The following is a 22,638-nucleotide window of genomic DNA, read 5'->3' as shown; positions in this document are numbered from 1 at the left end:
GGTATTAGAAATATTGCCTCAGTGAAACAAGACAGCATAATATAAAATCAAACATTCAAAGAAAAACAACAAGTAAGGATCTTGAAAACTAAGTCTGATATCAGAAATTAAAAATAAAACCTAACAGAAAGAGTAGAAGATAAAAATGAGCCTATCATCAAGAAAACAGGTGAAAAAATGCAAAGGAGGTGAAAACAGGAAATAAAACATATTAATAATAAAAATGTTTTAAAATTCAGGATATCAGGGACTCCCCTGGCAGTCCAGTGGTTAAGACTTCACCTTCCAATGCAGGGGATGTGGGTTTGATCCCTGGTCAGGGAGCTAAGATCCCATATGCCTCGGGGCCAAAAAACCAAAACATAAAACAGAAGCAATGTTGTAACAAATTCAATGAAGACTTTAAAAATGGTCCATGTCAAAAAGTCTATTAAAAAAAAAATTTCAGGATATCAGTATCTGAGTAACAAGATTTCAAAAAAGCTGGAGCCAAACAACAGTAACAACAAAAAAGAAACAGAGAATAGGAAATCATCAAAAAAAAACTTCAGGAAGATTTTCTAGATGCAAAGAATATAAGTTTCCACATTAAAGAAGCCAACTAAGTACCCAGTATAATGGGTGAAAATAAAACCATAAGAGGGCAAATCTTCATAAATTTTCAGAACTCTGGGAAAAAAGAGTTTTTCAAAGAGAAAAAAATAAGTCATATTCAAAAAATGATGAATCAGAATGTCATCAGACAAGAACAACAAAACTGAAGGGAGAAGACATTATAGCGGTGCCATTTAAATTCTGAAGGAAAATTATTTTCAACCTAGAATTCTATACCTAGCCAAGTTATTGCCCAAATATGAGGAAAGAAGGAATATATTTTCAGATATGCAAAGGTCCAGAAAATTTAACTGTGTATCCTTTTTTTCAGGAAGCTGCTGGAAAATTGATTCTACCAAAATAAGCAAGTGAATTAAGAAAGAAGAATACAGAGGATACAAGAAAACAAGAGAACCAAGCAAAGAGACCTGCAGAGATTTTCCAGGGTGATGGAAAGGGAGATTTCAGGATCAAACCAGTGCATAGGGCATAAAAGGAAAAGCGCACATATAGAGCCAAGTCAGAAGGTTCCAAGAGAGATTACTTCAAGAAGATGAACTTGATAAGATATCTGTGCATCAGAACGGCTGGAGCTGAGATTCAGAACGGTGGCAGAGGCTTGGAGTTAAATAGTGAAAAGTATGTATAGAAAGCTGAACAAACAAAAAACAAGACAACTATCAACCACAGAAAAAAACAAAATCATAAGAGAAAGGAAGAGTAATCACAGTCATTAAAAACATTTACATAGTCATAAAAGTGTAACTAATAAATACTGAGCTAACCAAAACAATAATGTAACAGCCCTGGGAAGATGGTAGGATAGGAGGAACGCCTGTTGTGAGAGTGTGATAGTAAGAGAGAGATGAAAACTTCATTTCTACAATGGGACATCAAAAATAGAGCTGAGAAATTGAGAGGAGGTAAGAAGAGAATGTCATTTAGAACACAGAGGTAAATAGCAAAAAGAATTGCGAGTGATGTCTCTGGAGAGAAAAAAAATTTGAGGGAGGGGACAAGGAAGTGCTATGTTTGATAACACACTTTCCATAACTGTGACAAAAATGGCAAGTGCACAAAAAAGAAAAGGAAGACATCATCTCAAATGTTATTCATGGTCTTCCCTGGTGGCGCAGTGGCTGAGAGTCCGCCTGCCGATGCAGGGGACACGGGTTCGTGCCCCGGTCCGGGAAGATCCCACATGCCGCGGAGCGGCTGGGCCCGTGAGCCATGGCCGCTGAGCCTGCACGTCCGGAGCCTGTGCTCTGCAGTGGGAGGGGCCGCGACGGTGAGAGGCCCGCGTACCGCAAAAGAAAAAAAAAAAAAAAAAAGTTATTCATGAGGGATCATCGTTACACCTCTCTTGCTCTAGAAGCATTTCTGAAGGAATGAGTAGCATCAGAGGCTGCAGTGTTCCCCAGCCCCCTCACACCTTTACTAAGACCTGCATGATTCAATGGGGAGTAGGGATCAAAAGAGGTTGCTCAGAGAAAAGACAAGGCTGTCCTTGCCATCTGTGTAACCGCTCCTTATGGTTATTTGATGAAAATCATCTGCTGACCTTCATTTTCAAAATCTTGTTCATAAATCTTTCACCAGCCAGGCTGAGACCTTCTCTATACAGGTGGTATTCTAGATTTCAACCATTGATTACGGCTGTCCAGTTTGGCAGGAAGTGCCTTCCTGAAACTGTTTTAAAACTTTGATCCAAAACAGCTCTATGTTGAGTTACAGCTAAAGGCTCAGACTGGAAGTATTATGCTTGGAATTCATTTAAATCTTTAAGCAAACTGAATCCATCAGAGTCAGCAAAAGCAATGGCTATGATTTTGTACCCCAAGTTATAATGAGGCAGTTTTGAGATACTTAATGATAGCTACATTTTGTTAAGTGCTTACTATTTGCCAGGCAGTGTGGCAAACACTTTCATATACTATCTCATTTAATCCTCAAAACAACTCTAAGAATAAATACTATTATTATCTCTATCATATAAGTGAGAAAATCTAGAGTTAGGAAGATTAGGAACCTTGCCCAATATCTTCTGCTAGGAAGTAGACAGACAGAAATCAAAACCAGAATTGGGTTAAAAACTGCTCTAATTTCTTCATCTTCTCTAAAGAAAGACAACCAAAATATCAAAATACAGTGATGGTAAGTTGAAAAAGAACATATATCTTACAGGAATCTTCATATACTTAAGGAGAATTTGAAGAACTTCATATAGCATAGTTGCAAAATGCATGCATATTAGTACCTGTATAGTGTTTGTCCTGTTACTGTAATTCTGAGAGTTGATAATAATTTATAGATCACTGAAGAGCAATTTTTGAGCCTGACACATTTCAAAAATATTTTTTGGATCTTCCCCCTAAAATACCAATCTGTAAGTTTCAATGCAAAAATTTCAGGGGATTGAGAGCCCAAGGTGAACAGAAATGAAACTCACTGTTCCACTAAGCAAGGGAAGTGTGTCAGCAGCAGAGGTTGGCAAAAGTCACAGAGTGCAATACTGGATCACAGCATTTCCTCTGGCCGTGGAACTGTGCTTACAGGTATACCTTGCTTTGTGCGATGGATATTTTCTTGAAAATCTAGGGAATAATTAAAGCTTTGCAAATGGAATTATACTCTAAAAGCCCTGGAATCTAATTTTTAAAAAAGACAACTGATATTAATATTTTTGAAGTATAAGTTATCATTATCTACATTATGTAATCTGTAACAGGCCGCCACAATTTTCTTCTAAACCTGCTTCATGGGGGGCAGGGACTGTCTTCTCACTACTATATTCAGCACCTAGAACAGTGCCCAGCTTATCAAATATTTGCCAGATTAATGAATTAACCAATCACTTAATCTTTCCTAGTTGCTACATGTATATTAATGATGGTATACCTTTGCTCATACTATTACATCAGCTTGGAATATTTTTCCAATGTTTCAATTCCATCCCTCTGCAAGACCAAGCTCAAATGCCAACTCCCTTCTCTGTATTCCCACAGATTATAGTTCTGTATCTGGTGTAACAGCAGAGGGTATAAATCTTGTATTATTCATTGGTTCCTGGTCTGTGACACCTAGGCAGAGTAATCCACACAGAAGGTATGATATTAAAAGTAGATTTTAAATTTAATCTAAATTTTCACGTGCATACCCCGCTGTCAGCTCTTCCTAGGCTTCTGTTTGTGTCTATCTTCAAAACCAAGTCTGTGAAGTCAGAAACTGTGTCTCTTTTCATTCCTAATCTTGATGATAAGCAACGTGCCTGGCACAGATAAATAAATATATGTATTCATTTTATAAATGAAAACATGTATTATTTGTATACACCATTAATAACATCTTTGTACTAATTAACCAGTGTGTGGGTATGGGTAATACTGGGATGATTTTGTAGATGTGATCTTAGTTACTCTTTTAAGCTATGGAGTTCCGTCATGAGAGTGCTACCCCATGATCAGCCAAATGTACATTTATTTCTAGATACAATACCCAAATACAAGAGAATCATAAACTACATTGTTTACAGCAGGGGTTCTCAAAGTGTGATCCCCTAACTAGCAGCATCAGCATCCCCGGGGAACCAGTTAGAAAATGTAAACTCTCAGGCCCACCCCAGACCCACAGAGTCAGAAACTATAGGAGATCGAGAAATATGTTTTAACAAGCCTACAATTTATTATAATCCATATTTACAGTTGAAAACCCCTGACCAGGTACAACTGGGCAGAACATTGTTCTCACTATTCTTCCCTGAACAATGGAATGGTACCTGGACCTAAGCAACAATGTCAACATTCCTATCACAACAGTCAAGTTCTCTCTTCTGAGGAAACTCAACTTCATCTTAGGCCAGACAATGGGAATAATGTAAAATTCTGATCAAAAAGATTAGTGGATTTCTTTCATTTTTGTCACTGTTCTTTAATTTTTTAGCACAACTTAGACCAGTAGGTCTTAAAAACTATCATTTTAAGCCATATACCACAGCTGCATGGCATTCTGCTTGTTCCAGCCTAAGGGGAAAAAAATTGAGTGAACTAGAACTAGACAGAATGAAGGAAAAACTAGCGAAGCAGCAAGGGTCATCAGTCTAAAGAAAAGTATGAAGGAATGGATTCTAGACCAATCACAGCTGGTATCAAAGTAGGGTGGGCGGGCGATACCAGGGAAAGAAAAGACTATGGTTCTGTGAGAGTAAGAATGGTGGCAGCGGCCAGCATCAGCGTCAGGTAGGAATCTCATCTTGCATCAGGAATGTTCACATGCGATGGACTGAAGGATACTGAAAGTTGCATCTGGCTCCATGCAAGGGGCTAATGTGATAGTGAGGAGTTTAAGGCAGGAATCCAGCCCCATACAGGAAGAGAGGAAGTATTGATAGTAAGCCTAAGGGTCAGAGGATAATCGCAACAGCAGCAGCTGTTAATACTGAGTACTGATTTTATACTTGGTTCATTATGTAAATATAAAATATATATTTATTATATATTATTACATTCATATATAATATATATTCTTTGTCTCATTCATCTTGAAAGAGCCATTGTACAAATAAGGAAGCGAAGACACAGAGAGATATCTTGCCCAAGTCACAAGGACTAACAAGTTGCTAGTTGTGTGTCTGATTTGAAGTCTTGTAATCTTTCTACAACACCACTGAGCTTCCCAGGTAAGTAGGTGATGTGAGAGAAGGAGGTGCAACCCCATGCTTACTTAAGCCCCTGGGGTTGGAAGCCACCTCAGGCATATGAGCCTTGGGTGCTCTCTCACAGCCACCTGACAGCAGGCAGGAACACTCCTCATGCTTCCCCAAGTCTGGCTCTGATTGGCCCAGGGTTTCGGTGAGCCTGAGTCTGCAGAGATCACCATCCTGAAGGCTAATAAACTGTAAACATCGTATGTGTGTGTACACAGCTAGCCTAGGTTTCAGCAAAGGAAGTACCAGACCAGAGAAAAGTATGCCTCAGATGTTCAGTTGTGGTTAAGCTCACAGACTCCGAAGCTTGTCTGCTATGTACTAGCTATGTGACTTGGTCAAATTACTTAACATCTCTATGCTGGGGTTTTCTACTCCCTAAAATAGGGATAACAATACCGCCTGCCTCACTGAATTGTTATGAGGATTAGAGTCACTATATGTAAAGCACAGTGCCCTATACATAGTAAAATATATATATAAGCACAATTTCAAAAGACTGTTATCTCCTCAAATGTCCTTTCAATGTCTCACATGAATAAAGCGTGAAAACATCAGGCATAAAGATTTTTGCTTTAGTTCAGTTTAGGTAGATCTGTTTAAAACGTTTATAACTAAGCCCAATACCTAGTGTACTTTATAGAAAAAAAAGTAATAAAATATTGATGAAAGATTTAAAAAAGGAAAAACCCCTCACAATCCAATCATCATTACCCAAATATTGCCTCTTTTTACATACTGACCTCAGAATAGCAGCTTACCATTCCTTTTTTTTTTTCTACAGTGTTTACAGCCCATTTTCAATTATCTGTGCTCTCTGAATCACTGGTGGTGGGATTTGTTTCAGGTAAAAAGCCAGGCAGAGTATATGCTTAAAAAAATGAAAAAGAAAAGCTCTGTGGAGAGGCAACAGGTGTCCCCTGGGATACCTGCCAACGTACCATCAGTTGGATCACAGCAGCAAAATACCATGGCCTCCCTGGGTGGGAGTCCCACATTCCCAAAGACAGGGAGACAGAGACTGTTTCAAAAAGTAACTGGAGAGAATAGCAAACTAAAATTAGAACTATAGACATTGATCCTGGAACAAAATCCACCATATTCTGCATGCAGGGATGCCAATGAGGATGAAGACACTGGGGGAAGTCATGGGTCTTCTTGGCCTCAAACACACGCCACCTATTTACATGTCTTTTTTCTAACCCAAGCCTGTAGGACAAGAATTAGTTTCTCTCTTCTACATGTTCACTCTCTTAACACTAAAGAAGGCAATAATAAAAATCAAGGTCCAGGCAGCAGGAGTACTGTAGTGTTTCTGACAAAGGACACACGTACCTGTTAACGTTTCATATTAATCACCCTGTAGCTTATCTACTGATTCCTAATTGAGAGTGCACATCCTGATCACACGAGGTGCTTCTTAAATATCCAAGTCGCATGTACCATGGGGTGCCCCGTGATTCAGATGTGCACCCCTGATTGAAAATCCTGTTAGCGGCCAGATTTTACACAGTCTATGTTTTAAACCCAACCAAGGTATAATACTTGACCCAATGCATCTTCATCCCCAACTCCACAAGATGTTATATAACTGCCTTGAAACTACATCTGAGCAACAAAGAGATAAATTCACGTTTTTGAGGAGTTACTGCAAAAAAAAATACATAGAATAAGGACAAATGAAATCCCTTTTGGTAAATTAAAGCCTTTGCAGAAGTCAAAGGAGATAACTTGTTGAGTGTGTATGCAGTATGCTTGCTGCTAAAACTACAAAAATGGCAAAGGATTAATTTCTCCCCTCTAGGACGAGATCCTAATGAAAAGACAAACACAGCTAATAATAATGAAAGACTATGATTCTAAACTCTAAATGGTTTATTGGTACGAGTTTAATTTCATAATCATGATATAGGGGGTATGGGGCTTGGGAAAGGCATAATAATTCTTATTTTACAGAGAAATAAAGAGAAGATGGATTGCCTAAGTCACTTCGTCTTTCTTAGCCACTGTTTTGTTATCTACAAAATGAAGTTAAAATGTCTAATCACAAGGTTTTAAGGGTGATGACATATATTAAAAGCCCTTTAAAAAAAATACAGAGTGTCTCATGAATGTGACAAATCAGGAAACCCAATATTAACAAATCCAGTATAACATAATTATTAGTCATTCAGTAAGCATAAAACACCACACCTAATAGGGTCAAAAGCTTAAAGGCATAAAAGGACAGGGATAAGGGAATGATGGAGAAAACCAACTGGCCACCTCCAGACTCATTACTAACAAACCTCATAATAACCACCTGACTCAGACGATAGGTTACTAGCCAGGCAGCTAGTCAGTTGGACAGCTTTTAGAGTAGGTACTTAGCAAGAGTTCAAATGTTCTCTCTCACAAAAATTCTGTTTAAAGAAGCCAAAAGTGGAACAAAAGGCAGGCATTATTGTTGTGGAATGTTAAGTGCCTCCGCAGAGGTCATTAATCACTACGACTTTAGATTCTAGCCTTCTGGGTAACCTACTAGAACTCTGAAAGATGAATGGAGAAGAGACATATGATGTTAGAAATCGGCAGGTCTTGAGCCTGTCGATGTATCCCCAGACTGTAAGCTCCTGGAGGGCAACCCAATGCACTATTCACATCACCATCCCCTACATTTAACAATGTGCCTGGAACAATGTGGCAACTCATTAAATATTTTGAATTAAATGAAATGAACTCCCTTTGATATTTAAGAATCTTTAAGACTCAGACAGGAAAAGTGATTTGTCCAATGTTACACCATTAGAGCTGGGATATGAAGTGATCTCCTATGCCCAATGTGTATTCTGTTATGTTTTGTACCGTATTATATTTTACTTATCCTACAATGGTCTCGGAGATTTGGTTGTTTGTTTTTTAACCACAAAGTAGCTTTTCTAAAAATCACTTCCCAGCTCTGATAAACTAGTTACTGCACAGACATTTCCTTTGTCTCCTGCAGGGTGAACCATTCTGGTTTCAGAGAAATGAGTACTCTATACCTTACCTATGTTGGTTCATGCCCCTGGCTTGCCTCTAATGTTGGTGTGAAACTCAGAACACAGTTGAATCTTCACTGGGAACACATGTAAAGAAAGCAGGTCATGTTACTGCCTTCTACGTTCTGGAATAGCCAAACTTCTTTCACCTCTCCCAATTTATAATCTCCTGAATCCATGAACAAAGGCTATCCAATTCAACATATATAATCTGAGTCCCTACTATGTAAATGAAAATGTTTTATCTGATGCAGGCACCTGAGTAGCTACATGAATATTAGAGATTCATATTATGCCCACAAAAAAGTTATCTATGAATGGAGATTTGAGAGTGAGATGTTTAAGATCAGAGACTGCATCTCAGTTTTCTTTTACATTCTCAGAACTAAGCACATTGGGAACATAGCAGATGCTCAATAAATGTTTGTTTAAATAAAGAACACAAAAATTATAATGTTGATTGTAAGAAATGCAGTATGTGAAGGACAAACAAGGACTTTAGGTCATATAAAGTATACTAGTAAATATTAATTAGATGTAAGGGAGGTCAGGGAAGATCTTACATAGCAAGGGGGATGGCAAATGAACTCAAAAGAACTGAACAGAGGCACATGACAATGAGAAGAAGGTAGTGCTATATTCACTCTAAGATGGGCCTCAATTTAAGCAGTCTAATATCACACTGCCATGGGTTAATACCAGGACATTTTAAGGAGCTCAAAATAAACCTACAGAATAAGCTTTTTTTTTTTTTTTTTTTTTTTTGCGGTACGCGGGCCTCTCACTGTTGTGGCCTCTCCCGTTGCGGAGCACAGGCTCTGGACACGCAGGCTCAGCGGCCATGGCTCACGGGCCTAGCCGCTCCACGGCATGTGGGATCCTCCTGGACCGGGGCACAAACCCGTGTCCCCTGCATCGGCAGGCGGACTCTCAAGCACTGCGCCACCAGAGAAGCCCCAGAATAAACATTTAAAGATAATCAGGGGGGGCTTCCCTGGTGGCGCAGTGGTTAAGAGTCTGCCTGCCAATGCAGGGGACATAGGTTCGAGCCCCGGCCCGGTAAGATCCCACATGCCACGGAGCAACTAAGCCCGTGCACCACAACTACTGAGCCTGTGCTCTAGAGCCCGCAAGCCACAACTACTGAGCCCATGCACCACAACTAGTGAAGCCTGCGCGCCTAGAGCCTGTGCTCCACAACTAAAGAAAGCCCGCACACAGCAACGACAACCCAACACAGCCAAAAATTTAAAAATACATAAATAAATAAATTTATTTTAAAAAAAGATAATCAAGGGGTTGAAATTAAACGGCTGGAGGAAGAACAGAGAGGGTATTTTAAATGAGTCCATTTTCTGATATAACCGTGAGGCAAGCAATTTCTTCTGCATTTCATTTCCATTCTTTCCCAAAGCAACCAAAAACTTAAAACATGATCACATACGCAGAAGCTTCCATATTGATTAGTTAATTTCAAATCTTCTACGCTGAGGTCCGCAGAGTGGTTCATTCGCAGATACAATCAGTCCCCTAAGGTCTAAACTAGTGCTTCTTACACTTTAATATGCATACAAATGACAAGCAGATGCTGTTGAAATGCAGATTTGGTTCAGTATGTCTGGAGTAGGGCCTGAGATTCTGAATTTCTAACCATTTCCAGGTGATGTTAATCCTGCTTGTCTATGGATTACACCTTGAGTAGCAAGATCCTAGACCAATGTTTAACTTTGACTATCAATTCGCATCACTTGGGGAGCTTTTTAAAAATACCTAGGCCCAGGTTCTACTCCAGAACCCATTAAACCAGAATGTCTAGAGGTGTGGCCTAAGTATCTTTATGCTTCAAAAGCTCCGCAGGTGTTTCTAATAGACCAGCCTAAGATTGAGAACCTAGCTGGACAAAGAAAAGATGTGTTACAGGAAAAGGGGGGAAAAAAGAGAAGATCGGGAGAGAGAGAGAGAGAGAGAAGAAGAAGAGAGAGAGAGAGAGAGAGAGAGGGAAAGTTCTTTCCTCACTGTAAATCAATGCTTCTCAAACTAACGTGCATACAAATAACCTGGGGATTTCATTAAAAATCAGATTCTGATACAGTAAGCCTGGAGTAAAGATCAAGGTTCTGCAATTCTAAATCAAACCACATTTGATTATCAAGAGTCTAAATGAGTTATTCCCGAACACAGTAACACCTGATATCTTCAAAATAAACACCTACGCCTCTCTCCTACCCTAACATTCTGACGTAACTAAGAAAGGGTTTGACCAGGCATGAGGATGTCTAAAAGCATGCCAGATGATTCTAATGTGCATCAAAGTTTGTGAACCACTGCAAGGCACAAATTCTGTCAAAGCTGTTCAGGCTACGCACCAACCCAAATCTCTGAGGCAATATTAATTACCATGGTACATAAGGATCACTGAAATTACACTGTAAATTGATTGCTGGTCAATTGATTTATTTTCCTCTCCTCTTTACCGATAACAGGAAGTGATGCAAAGCAGTAAATAAGGAAGCAAAAAAAATTGACCTTATTTGTAAATAACTGATGCTCAACTTGCTGGAGACTCTGGACAAGTGCTCCAAGAAAGGTTTTCAAACGCTGGAGGTAATGTGAAGGTTGTCAAATGCTGGCAACAAGAGTCAAGATTAATTGGGCCATTAGCCTTTCTTCTGGGATAGAGAACTCTTGAACTTTCAACTGACTCATGTAATAATACTTTGAGTATTGAAAGAGTTTCTAGTAGAAGAAAATATATATGCTTACATTTGAAAATGTCTTCCTGGAATTAAATTTGAATCTGTTGAGGGAAGAAGTTTGTACATGGCAGCATAAAGTACTTAAGATGCACCAATTCAAATGGGATATGGATACATTCTTCTTAATACACATTTTTTTCTTCTATAATAAAATTTCAAGTTAGCTACCATTTTTAGCTGTGCCATTTGCATCAACTCAGAAAGTGAGACCAATGTGTAAATAATTAGCCATTCTTCATATGATCAGTACCTGGCTAATTCAGTTTTGCAAAGGAAGTCTGAGAGCTAACATGTAAAAGGACTTTCACCATGTCTTTTGCCTGAAGCAATTATGGTACCTCTGCAAAATGACCACAGTATTGGTTTGGGGCAAAATTATTAACTCCCTTTGGGTCAGTGCTGTGATTCATGCCTGTATCACTGCTATTTGGATTTCTATAGAACTTCTGGCCTGATTCTTCCCAGATAAACTTCTGAGATTCTTTCTCCTTTCCAAAATCCCAAGACTGGCAGAACAGCTAGAATGCTACAGTTATCAGCATGAGATATAAACCACCTGGAACCCTGCATAACATGTAGCATATTTTATGGGAAACGAGGAGAAATAAAAAATTATCACTAAGAGATACATCCTCTTTTTATGATGGGCCAGGAATTAGTGTATAAATTGGATGCAAAAATGTTACCAAGAACCTCTGCCAAATAACCAAGTTTAATAATCAAACAGCAGGTGTCCTCTAAATACAAAAAAAAATGCTTCTTAGTAAAATGATACTGTCTTTTGTTTAATCTCATGTTCCAGAAATACTTAAGCAACTGGAATATTACAGACCTCTGTGAGTTAAGACTTGGCTTCTCGTTTTAAAATGGATTCTACAATACAGTTAATAAATATATGCCTCATGTACATTTATTGACATGGGATCTCTCATATATGTACATCATTGTTAGTCAAGGAAATGCCCATCAGCAAAATATCAGAATAAAATTATCCCAATTAAAATTTGCCAGCTTGTCTGAATCCATGTTGACTCAGTTATTTTCATACTAAAAATGCTTACCTAGGTTGAAATACTTAACTCCTCTAATTAGATACTTTATTGAACAGGTACCTGCTATCATTTGACGCGCCAGTTTTATTAATCAGCCCAGAAATAGGTAACCCACCACCACTCCCTGATCCTGAGCACATTACCACAATGACTGACATTCTTGGTTTAAAAATAAAACCTTGTTTCAAATATAGCTTCTCGAGTTCTGGGTAATGAATATAGTTTCATAAAAGTTGACATCATTTCTTCTGATTTCACCACAATTAAATACATCCAGTATTCCTACTGGATATCTGACCACATTACTCAAGACTCTTGCAAGCTGGTGGGCGTTTTAAAGAGGAGGAGGAGGAGGAGACCTGCATAGATGGAGTTAAACCCAAAGGCTACCCAATCTTACAATTTTAATAGTCGTTTTGTTTATGGTTAAATATGCCATCAGAAGTTGATTTTTACAGTTCATTTACCAGTTAGTATGTGTATATTATGCAGATTTGCTATGAGGAGAATATTAATATATACATATCCAGAACTAGTATATGCATCATGCCTGGAGCCAAGCGGTACTCCGATACACTGTTCTTCTTAGAGGTCAGTTCTAACGCACACTGTTCCAAATAGACCCAATTTCTCTGCTGATATATTTTCAAAATGCAGTAGGATGTGGTCATACACACCCAGAAATACCATCTTCGTGGGGTGGGGGTGGAGAAATCCAAACATTTTTTCTATAGCAATGCATTATTGGATATCAGATACAAACGTGCCTGTCAGCAATCCTAAAGCAAATGAAATATATTTATTTGAACCCATCCATTCTACAGAAAAGAAACTGCTTTATCAACACATCTCACCTCCCCCACCATCTAAAGACTCTTCCCACCCCCCTACCTAAAAAGAAAAAAAAATCACACTTCACTACGCAACTGATGGAGTATTAAACACTGTCTTCCAAGCTGTGGGAGTTAAAAAGAAGTCGCCTTCCTGCCACACTTCCCTGGTGCTGCAACGGACATAGCATCTCCTCCTATCGACCTAGTATGATGCTCACTCCCCAAGCACTGCAGTCCCCTCGCCGAGGGCTGCCCTGGCCACACGCACATGCAGCGGGAAGTCCCCCGATGGGGACAGCCTCCTACCTTTGCTCTCCATTTCGGTCCCTTTCGAGTGCTGGGAAGTTCAATGGAAGTTGGCCGGAAGATGTGGGCCCGCTTCAGATTCCCAAATCCAGGAAGCCAATCTGATGATTTCGCCCGTACTTCCTTTCTTCCCCTCAGGCTTCCTGAAAGATGGGATTTCTTAAACCTTGAAGCTGCAATCAGCCACCAAGGGACCCTTAGCAGCAGCAGCAGATTGCCTCTTCAGGGGATAGGTTGAGACCTGGTATTGATATGCATGCACGGTGCCCGCTCAGTTTGTTTTTTTTTACCTGGGTCTGGAAGCTGCAAGCAGGAGCTGTCCTCCGAACGTGGTGCTGCAGGTGTAGTGACAGATCATCCCACTTTGCTCTCTGGATGTACAGCAGATTTGCATGGGCGCTGGCACGCATGCGCAGGGCGTCCCTTCGGCCGCCTCCCGCTCCCCCGCCCTTCTTCCCTTCTCTCCCCAATACGGTCCTCAGTTATCCCCGCTGAAGAGCTGTAGCTTTCGGTCACAGGGAGCGCTGCTAAAAATAAACGCCGGACCGGATTTTCCTTTGCAAACTAGAAAATGGATTGGATTGGGATTGTGTATCAATCCAATACGATTTTCCAGGATGGATTACTGAAGCCTTGGAGGAAACTGGGGTCTCCGAGCTGGGTATGGTTTTATTCAGAAGCAGAAAGGAGAAAAGAGGAGTGTATTTACAAATTCCATTTAATGGTCACAATTTGGGGTTCTCTTCCTAGTTGCTGCAGTAACTTTTCATGTGAATGCTTCCTCCTCTTCTACCCACTTCCCCTACTGACTTTATGTTTCTCTTTGTATTTCCATATTTGTTTTGTTTTTTTCCTCAGGGATAGAGTGGGAGTAGCCCTGGAGCTACCAAAGATTGATATTCTCCCACTTCTTTGCTACTCTGACTGAGTTTTCCTGCCTCCCCGAGATCCCTTTGGCCTCCACCTCAAAACTGTTCCATGAACAGGCTCCAGGGCTTCTAAAGTTCTCTGAACAAAGCCACTGAGGACATTGTGTGGTGCTTTAGCTTCTTTCCAACAGTCTACCAAGAAGCAGAGTCCCCACAGGTGGGGAGGCCCTTTATTGATAAGTGCTTTAAAGCTGTATAAATAATCATTTTTATAAAGATGCAGAGGAAGAGTGTTTTTCTTGTATAAGGTTCTAGGGAAGGTCTCAAAGCCAAAAATCCCTTAAAGTACTCTTTTCATATCAGAACATTTTAAAAGCCCACACTACACTTAGTTTATCTCCAACATGTTTAATAGGGCAAGAGTGTATTTACTACCTTTTTTATTTTTTTCAATAGAACAAATTGTCCTGAGAGAACAGTCAGTCTCTCCTTGAGAAAAATAGTCTTATTCTCAGGTATAAAAACAAATCTAGAAAACTAATATCCCGAATGGCTAATGGAAGAGCTGTGCCAATTAATCAAACACCCCAGGTTACACAAAGATCCCTCCACAGTAGACGTCTAATCCCAATTTTCAAAATATTGAAATACAATAAAATGTACTCCGAACAAGAAACCTGAGGCCGACTATAATACCATCTTCCTTTGGTGAATCAGAAGATATCTTGGGGCTTCTCCAATGCCTTAGGGCTATGATTACAAATATTAATCATTATGGCTCAGCCAGACATGGGCATCTAATGGTGGAGGACTCCTGTTGATCAGCTGCTGTGATTCAGCACTGAGGAATCAAAACGCTTGAGAATGGGATTACAGGGGCCACAGCCTAGAGTCTACCAACCTTTCGGCTCTCCTATCACATGCACAAGTAAACAGTTGGAGGAGGATTTCCCTGGTGGCACAGTGGTTAAGAATCCGCCTGCCAATTCAGGGTACGCGAGTTCGAGCCCTGGTCTGGGAAGATCCCACATGCCGCAGAGCAACTAAGCCCGTGCACCACAACTACTGAGCCTGCGCTCTAGAGCCTGTGAGCCACAACTACTGAGCTGGTATGCCACAACTACGGAAGCCCATGAGCACCTAGAGCCCATGCTCTGCAACAGGAGAAACCACCACAATGAGAAGCCCATGCACCGCAACAAAGAGTAGCCCCCGCTCACCGCAACTAGAGAAAGCCCGCGTGCAGCAACAAAGACCCAATGCAGCCAAAAATTAACTAATTAAAAATATATATTGGGGGGGAATCACAAAACTCAGTGTTTCTTTAAATTCTGATAGTTTCTGGGAGTAGGCTACGAGTAAGAGAAGACCCTGGAGAATAATTGCCTATATCATTGGGATAAATAACTTCTGCTCCTAGCACTGCACCCATTACATGTTCTTTCCCTCTCAAAAGTTTTAGAGAAGGAGTTACCTTTAGATTCCTCTATGTACACCCTTAATATTTATTATTTTACAAATGGAGAGGCAAGCAGGGCACTTGACTTGATAAGAGTCACACAGTGGAGCAGAACCAGGCTCACAACCTAAGGGTCCTGGCATGGACTCCAAGATGATTTCTCATACTACCACCTCCCCATTATCTATAGTGAAGGGGAACAGGGAGAACCTCCAAGTTCATGAACTTTCATTATTTTTACTCATAATTTTTAAAACCCAGATGCTTTATTAAATAGAAAAATAAATCAAATTTAATGCAAAGTCTGTGGTGTGACATTCAAGACCTTTCTATTATCTGGATCCAAACTACCTTTCAGGTCTTCTCCAAGCTTAATCCCTAGACAATACTTGCCATTATCCTAAGCAGATTTCAAGATTCTCCTTTTGTGTACCTTTACTTACATAGCCATTTTTGGAATATCTTCACCTCCTTACACCACTAACACAGATGTCTACGTATCGAAATCTTATAATTTCCTCAAGATTCAGCTAAAATTCTTTCTCACTCCTACAGTCCTCCCTGATCCTTTCAGTCTGAAAATATTCTCTAATAGTAAGAGCAATGTTGCTATATATTTACCTCTCTTACATCACCTGTTACTTTCTATTTTGTATTATCTTTATGTGCATATCTCATTCCTGTTCCCCATCCTTACTTAAAAATAGGCTCCTGATTCATCTTCGTATAGATTGACTTGAATATAGAAAACACTAATAAATGTTTGATGAATTAATATTTAGTGTACATGTTTTGTGTACATGACATTGACTACTTGCACTGTGATAACAAATAGTGATGATAATAATATTGAGCTGACACTACTAAGAACTTACTATGTGCCAGGCACTATTATAAGGTTTCCAAATGTTTTAATTAATTTTTTCTTCATAAAACTTTGTGACTTTAGTACTGTTATCTGTATTTTAAAGATGAGCAATCAGAGACACAGAGAAGTTAGAGTATGAATAAAATACAATCTCTGCCCTAGAGAAACATAAAGCTTAATAAAGGTGATAGAAACATAAATGATTTTAAAATACATGGTAAGGTATAAGATAGAGATTGTCATAGGTAGAGTGGGAGCACAAAAGTTGGGCAGTTAGCCAGGCTGTAGGTTTTAGGAATTAGAGGCTGGAAACTTTCAAGGTCTTCCCAATTTTTTTAAAAAAACAAAAGGGTCTACTCACCCCACCAATGGGAGAGGATTTAAGGGCAAAATTTCTTCATAAAAGTGTTAATAAGAAATCATTTCATCTGGTTATGATGAACTTGCTTGATGATGAACTTGGAAAAGGAAAAATAGTCTAGTAGCCTGGTAATTTGCTATTTCAATATGCCAAGAATTAGGTGGGCCTAGATCCCTTGTACTCGGGGGTACCTCCTTTCACCATCAAAAACTGCCCTAGTTTGAACAATAAATCATACAGGCATAGTACTTATATTACAAAATTGAATGAGACTAGCACTACCAACACTGACATGCCAGCCTAATTCTGGTTAACCCATGTAACAGATTGGTTATGTGGGCATATTCAGAATCTCTAGCTTTTCTATTCTCTACTAGAATGTACAGAAACAATATACATTACTGGGATTAATTAACATCAGCTTATTAAATTATAATTAACAATTCAAAGAGCCTTGCTAATACGTCAAATCAATTACCAGTCCACAGAGGTTTTTTTCCCCACATATTTACTATGCTTTTCTGGAAGTCCTGAATATAAACTAGGAGGAATTTGTGACCTTTTCTTTTCATCCAATTATTTTCCTACTATTCATCTTTTATAACTGAACATCTGCCTTAAAATTTTTTCTAACTTACAGTTGACCATTTAGAACTCATTTTGGTGATGAAAATAAGATCAACTCATGACTACAAATGAATATTCACTGTAAGATGGAACAGCTGAAAGTCTCTATTGAGGGGATCACTCTAAACTGTCACCCAAGTGTGAGCTCCACAAGGACAAAAACTATGTCCATGTGTTCACTATTGTATCTCCAGCATCTAGAACAGTGTGTGGAACTTAGAAGGTTTTATTTAATACCTGAGAAGTAAATGAGAGTTTGATGAAATAAAGCTTTATCCACAGCCACAAAGCCAGTTCATTTGGCAAATGGGAGGCATCAGTCAGCATAAACAGGATCATAAGTGACCTGCAAGAGCAGAAAGATGATCACAAGCACTTAATGAATGTGCTCACTGTTTGCTCTTGGACAAAGACCATAAATAATAAGGCACAGATTCACGAATCTCTTAGGCATGCTAAGACTAGGGCCATGCCTTCACAAACAGTCTAGGAGGCTGAAACAAATTAGTTATAGAGGAAGGAAGAATAAAGTAAATGACAAAACTTTTGAAGGACAAAGAGATGATGAGTCAATGTGACAAAGCCATATATAAGAATGACAATGCTGTAGAGATTGGGGACTGTCCCTCAAAGAGCAAACATAACTTGCTTATCTACTATGTGTGGAAGTTTTCATTCTCTTCCTTGGATGAAGGTAAAACTACAGTCTCCCTAAGAAGAAAATGCAAGTGATAGGCCCGGAACCAAGATGGCGGAGTAGAAGGACATACTCTCACTCCCTCTTGTGAGAGCACCAGAATCACAACTAGCTGCTGGACAATCATTGACAGGAAGACACTGGAACTCACCAAAAAAGATACCCCACAGCCAAAGACAAAGGAGAAGCCACAATGAGATGGTAGGAGGGGCGCAATCACAGTAAAATCAAATCCCGTAACTGCTGGGTGGGTGACTCACAGACTGGAGAACATTTATACCACAGAAGTCCACCCACTGGAGTGAAGGTTCTCAGCCCCACGTCAGTCTTCCCAACCTGGGGGTCCAGAAACGGGAGGAGGAATTCCTAGAGAATCAGACTTTGAAGGCTAGCGGGATTTGATTGCAGGACTTCCACAGGACTGGGGGAAACAGAGACTCCACTCCTGGAGGGCGCACACAAAGTGGTGTGCGCATTGGGACCCAGTGGAAGGAGCAGTGACCCCGGGGGAGACTGAACCAGACCTACCTGCTAGTGTTGGAGGGTCTCCTGCAGAGGTGGGGGGTGGCTGGGGCTCACCATGGGGACAAGGCAGCAGAAGTTCTGGTAAGTACTCCTTGGTGTGAGCCCTCCCAGAGTCTGCCATTAGCCCCACCAAAGAGCCAGAGTAGGCTCCAATGTTGGGTTGCCTCAGGCCAAACAACCAACAGGAAGGGAACCCAGCCCCACCCATCATCAGTCAAGCATATTAAAGTTTTATTGAGCTCTGCCCACCAGAGCAACAGTCAGCTCTACCCACCACCAGTCCCTCCCATCAGGAAACTTGCATAAGCCTCGTAGATAGCCTCATCCACCAGAGGGCAGACAGCAAAAGCAAAAAGAACTACAATTCTGCAGCCTCTGGAACAAAAACCACATCACAGAAAGACAGACAAGATTAAAAGACAGAGGGCTATGTACCAGATGAAGAAACAAGATAAAACCCCAGAAAAACAACTAAATGAAATGGAGATAGGCAATCATCCAGAAAAAGAATTCAGAATAATGATAGAAAAGATGATCCAGGACTTTGGAAAAAGAACGGAGGCAGAGATCGAGAAGATGCAAGAAATGTTTAACAAAGACCTAGAAGAATTAAAGAACAAGCAAACAGAGACGAACAATACAATAACTGAAATGAAAAATACTCTAGAAGGAATCAACAGCAGAATAACTGATGCAGAAGAACGGATAAGTGACCTGGAAGACAGAATGGTGGAATTAACTGTTGAGGAACAGAATAAAGAAAAAAGAATGCAAAGAAATGAAGACAGCCTAAGAGACCTCTGGGACAACATTAAATGCAACAATATTCGCATTATAGGGGTCCCAGAAGAAGAGAGAGAGAAAGGACCAGAGAAAACAGTTGAAGAGATTATAGTCGAAAACTTCCCTAACATGGGAAAGGAAATAGCCACCCAAGTCCAGGAAGCACAGCAAGTCCCATACAGGATAAACCCAAGGAAAAACACACCGAGACACATAGTAATCAAACTGGCAAAAATTAAAGGCAAAGAAAAATTATTGAAAGCAGCAAGGGAAAAACGATAAATAACATGCAAGGGAACGCCCATAAGGTTAACAGCTGATTTCTCATCAGAAACTCTACAAGCCAGAAGGGAGTGGCACAATGTACTTAAAGTGATGAAAGGGAAGAACCTACAACCAAGATTACTCTACCTGTCAAGGATCTGATTCAGATTCCATGGAGAAATCGAAAGCTTTACAGACAAGCAAAAGCTAAGAGAATTCAATACCACCAAACCAGCTCTACAACAAATGCTAAGGAACTTCTGTAAGTGGGAAACACAAGAGAAGAAAAGGACCTACAAAAACAAACCCAAAACAATTAAGAAAATGGTCATAGGAACATACATATCGATAATTACCTTAAATGTGAATGGATTAAATGCTCCAACCAAATGTCACAGGCTTGCTGAATGGATACAAAAAAAAAAAGACCCATATATATGCTGTCTACAGTAGAGACCCATTTCAGACCTAGGGACACATACAGATTGAAAGTGAGGGGATGGAAAAAAGATATTCCATGCAAATGGAAACCAAAAGAAAGCTGGAGTAGCAATACTCATATCAGATAAAATAGACTTTAAAATAAAGAATGTTACAAGAGAGAAGGAAGGACACTACATAATGATCAAGGGATCAATCCAAGAAGAAGATATAATAATTATAAATATATATGCACCCAAAATAGGAGCACCTCAATACATAAAGGAACTACTAACAGATATAAAAGAGGAAATCGACAGTAACACAATAATAGTGGGGGACTTTAACACCTCACCTACACCAATGGACAGATCATCCAAAATGAAAATAAATAAGGAAACACAGGCTTAAATGACACAATAGACCAGATAGATTTAATTGATATTTATAGGACAGTCCATCCAAAAACAGCAGATTACACTTTCCTCTCAAGTGTGCATGGAACATTCTCAAGGATAGATCATATCTTGGGTCACAAATCAAGCTGTGGTAAATTTAAGAAAAGTGAAATTGTATCAAGTATCTTTTCCAACCACAACGCTATGAGACTAGATACCAATTACAGGAAAAAATCTGTAAAAACTACAAATCATAGAGGCTGAACAATACACTACTTAATAACCAAGAGATCACTGAAGAAATCAAAGAGGAAATTAAAAAATACCTAGAAACAAATGACAATGAAAACACAACGACCCAAAACCTATGGGATGCAGCAAAAGCAGTTCTAAGATGGAAGTTTATGGCAATATAATCCTACCTCAAGAAACAAGAAACATCTCAAATAAACAACCTAACCTTACACCTAAAGCAATTAGAGAAGGAAGAACAAAAAAACCCCAAAGTTAGCAGATGGAAAGAAATCATAAAGATCAGATCAGAAATAAATGTAAAAGAAATGAAAGAAACAATAGCAAAGATCAATAAAACTAAAAGCTGGTTCTTTGAGAAGATAAACGGAACTTGATAAACCATTAGCCAAACTCATCAAGATAAAAAGGGAGAAGACTCAAATCAATAGAATAAGAAATGAAAAAGAAGTAACAACTGACATGCAGAAATACAAAGGCTCATGAGAGATTACTACAAGAAACTATATGCCAATAAAATGGACAACATGGAAGAAGTGTACAAATTCTTAGAAAAGCACAACCTTCCAAGACTGAACCAGAAAGATATAGAAAATATGAACAGACCATCACAAGCAGTGAAATTGAAACTGTGATAAAAAATCTTCCCATAAGCAAAAGCCCAGGGCCAGATGGCTTCACAGGTGAATTCTATCCAACATTTAGAGAAGAGTTAATACCTACCCTTCTCTCTTCCAAAATATAGCAGAGGGAGGAACACTCCCAAACACATTCTATGAGGCCACCATCAACCTGATACCAAAACCAGATAAAGATGACACACAAAAAGAAAACTACAGGCCAATATCACTAATGAACATAGATGCAAAAATCCTCAACAAAATACTAGCAAACAGAATCCAGCAACACATTAAGAGGATCATACAACATGATCAAGTGGGATTTATCCCAGGGATGCAAGGATTCTTCAATATATGCAAATCAATCAATGTAATACACCATATTAACAAATTGAAGAATAAAAACCATATGATCATCTCAATAGATGCAGAAAAAGCTTTTGACAAAATTCAACACCCATTTATGATAAAAACCCTGCAGAAAGTAGGCATAGAGGGAACTTTCCTCAACATAATAAAGGCCATATATGACAAACCCACAGCCAACATCATCCTCAATGGTGAAAAACTGAAACCATTTCCACTAAGATCAGGAACGAGACAAGGTTGCCCACTCTCACCACTCTTATTCAACATAGTTTTGGAAGTTTTAGCCACAACAATCAGAGAAGAAAAAGAAATAAAAGGAATCCAAATCGGAAAAGAAGAAGTAAAGCTGTCACTGTTTGCAGATGACATGATACTATACATAGAGAATCCTAAAGATGGTACCAGAAAACCACTAGAGCTAATCAATGAATTTGGTAAAGTAGCAGGATACAAAATTAATGCACAGAAATCTCTGGCATTCTTACACATTAATGATGAAAAATCTGAAAGTGAAATTAAGAAAACACTCTAATTTACCACTGCAACAAAAAGAATAAAATATCGAGGAATAAAGCTACCTAAGGAGACAAAAGACCTGTATGCAGAAAATTATAAGACACAGATGAAAAATTAAAGATGATACAAACAGATGGAGAGATATACCATGTTCTTGGATTGGAAGAATCAACATTGTGAAAATGACTCTACTACCCAAAGCAATCTACAGATTCAGTGCAATCCCTATCAAACTACCACTGGCATTTTTCAAAGAACTAGAACAAAAAATTGCACAATTTGTATGGAAACACAAAAGACCCCGAAAAGCCAAAGTAATCTTGAGAATGAAAAATGCAGCTGGAGGA

At 39.3% G+C, this 22,638-nt stretch overlaps 1 protein-coding gene across 1 annotated transcript in view; it reads right to left on the bottom strand.

Moving 5' to 3' along the window:
• Positions 1–13,626, bottom strand: part of FGF12 (fibroblast growth factor 12) — a 560,969-nt gene extending 547,343 nt beyond the window's left edge. The window contains exons 1-2 of the mRNA XM_029213630.1: positions 13,554–13,626; positions 13,264–13,406 (exon numbers count right to left, since the gene is read on the bottom strand). Of these exons, the coding sequence (XP_029069463.1) occupies positions 13,264–13,276 (13 nt within the window). The 5' untranslated portion in view covers positions 13,277–13,406; positions 13,554–13,626. The remainder of the gene's footprint in view (positions 1–13,263; positions 13,407–13,553) is intronic.
• Between the last annotated feature and the right edge of the window lie 9,012 nt (positions 13,627–22,638).

This window comes from Monodon monoceros, unplaced genomic scaffold, assembly GCF_005190385.1.
Source record: "Monodon monoceros isolate NGI ecotype Baffin Bay Population unplaced genomic scaffold, NGI_Narwhal_1 Super_Scaffold_11, whole genome shotgun sequence".
In the NCBI taxonomy this organism is placed as follows: Eukaryota; Metazoa; Chordata; class Mammalia; order Artiodactyla; family Monodontidae; genus Monodon; species Monodon monoceros.
This window is presented reverse-complemented; position numbering and strand designations above follow the sequence as displayed.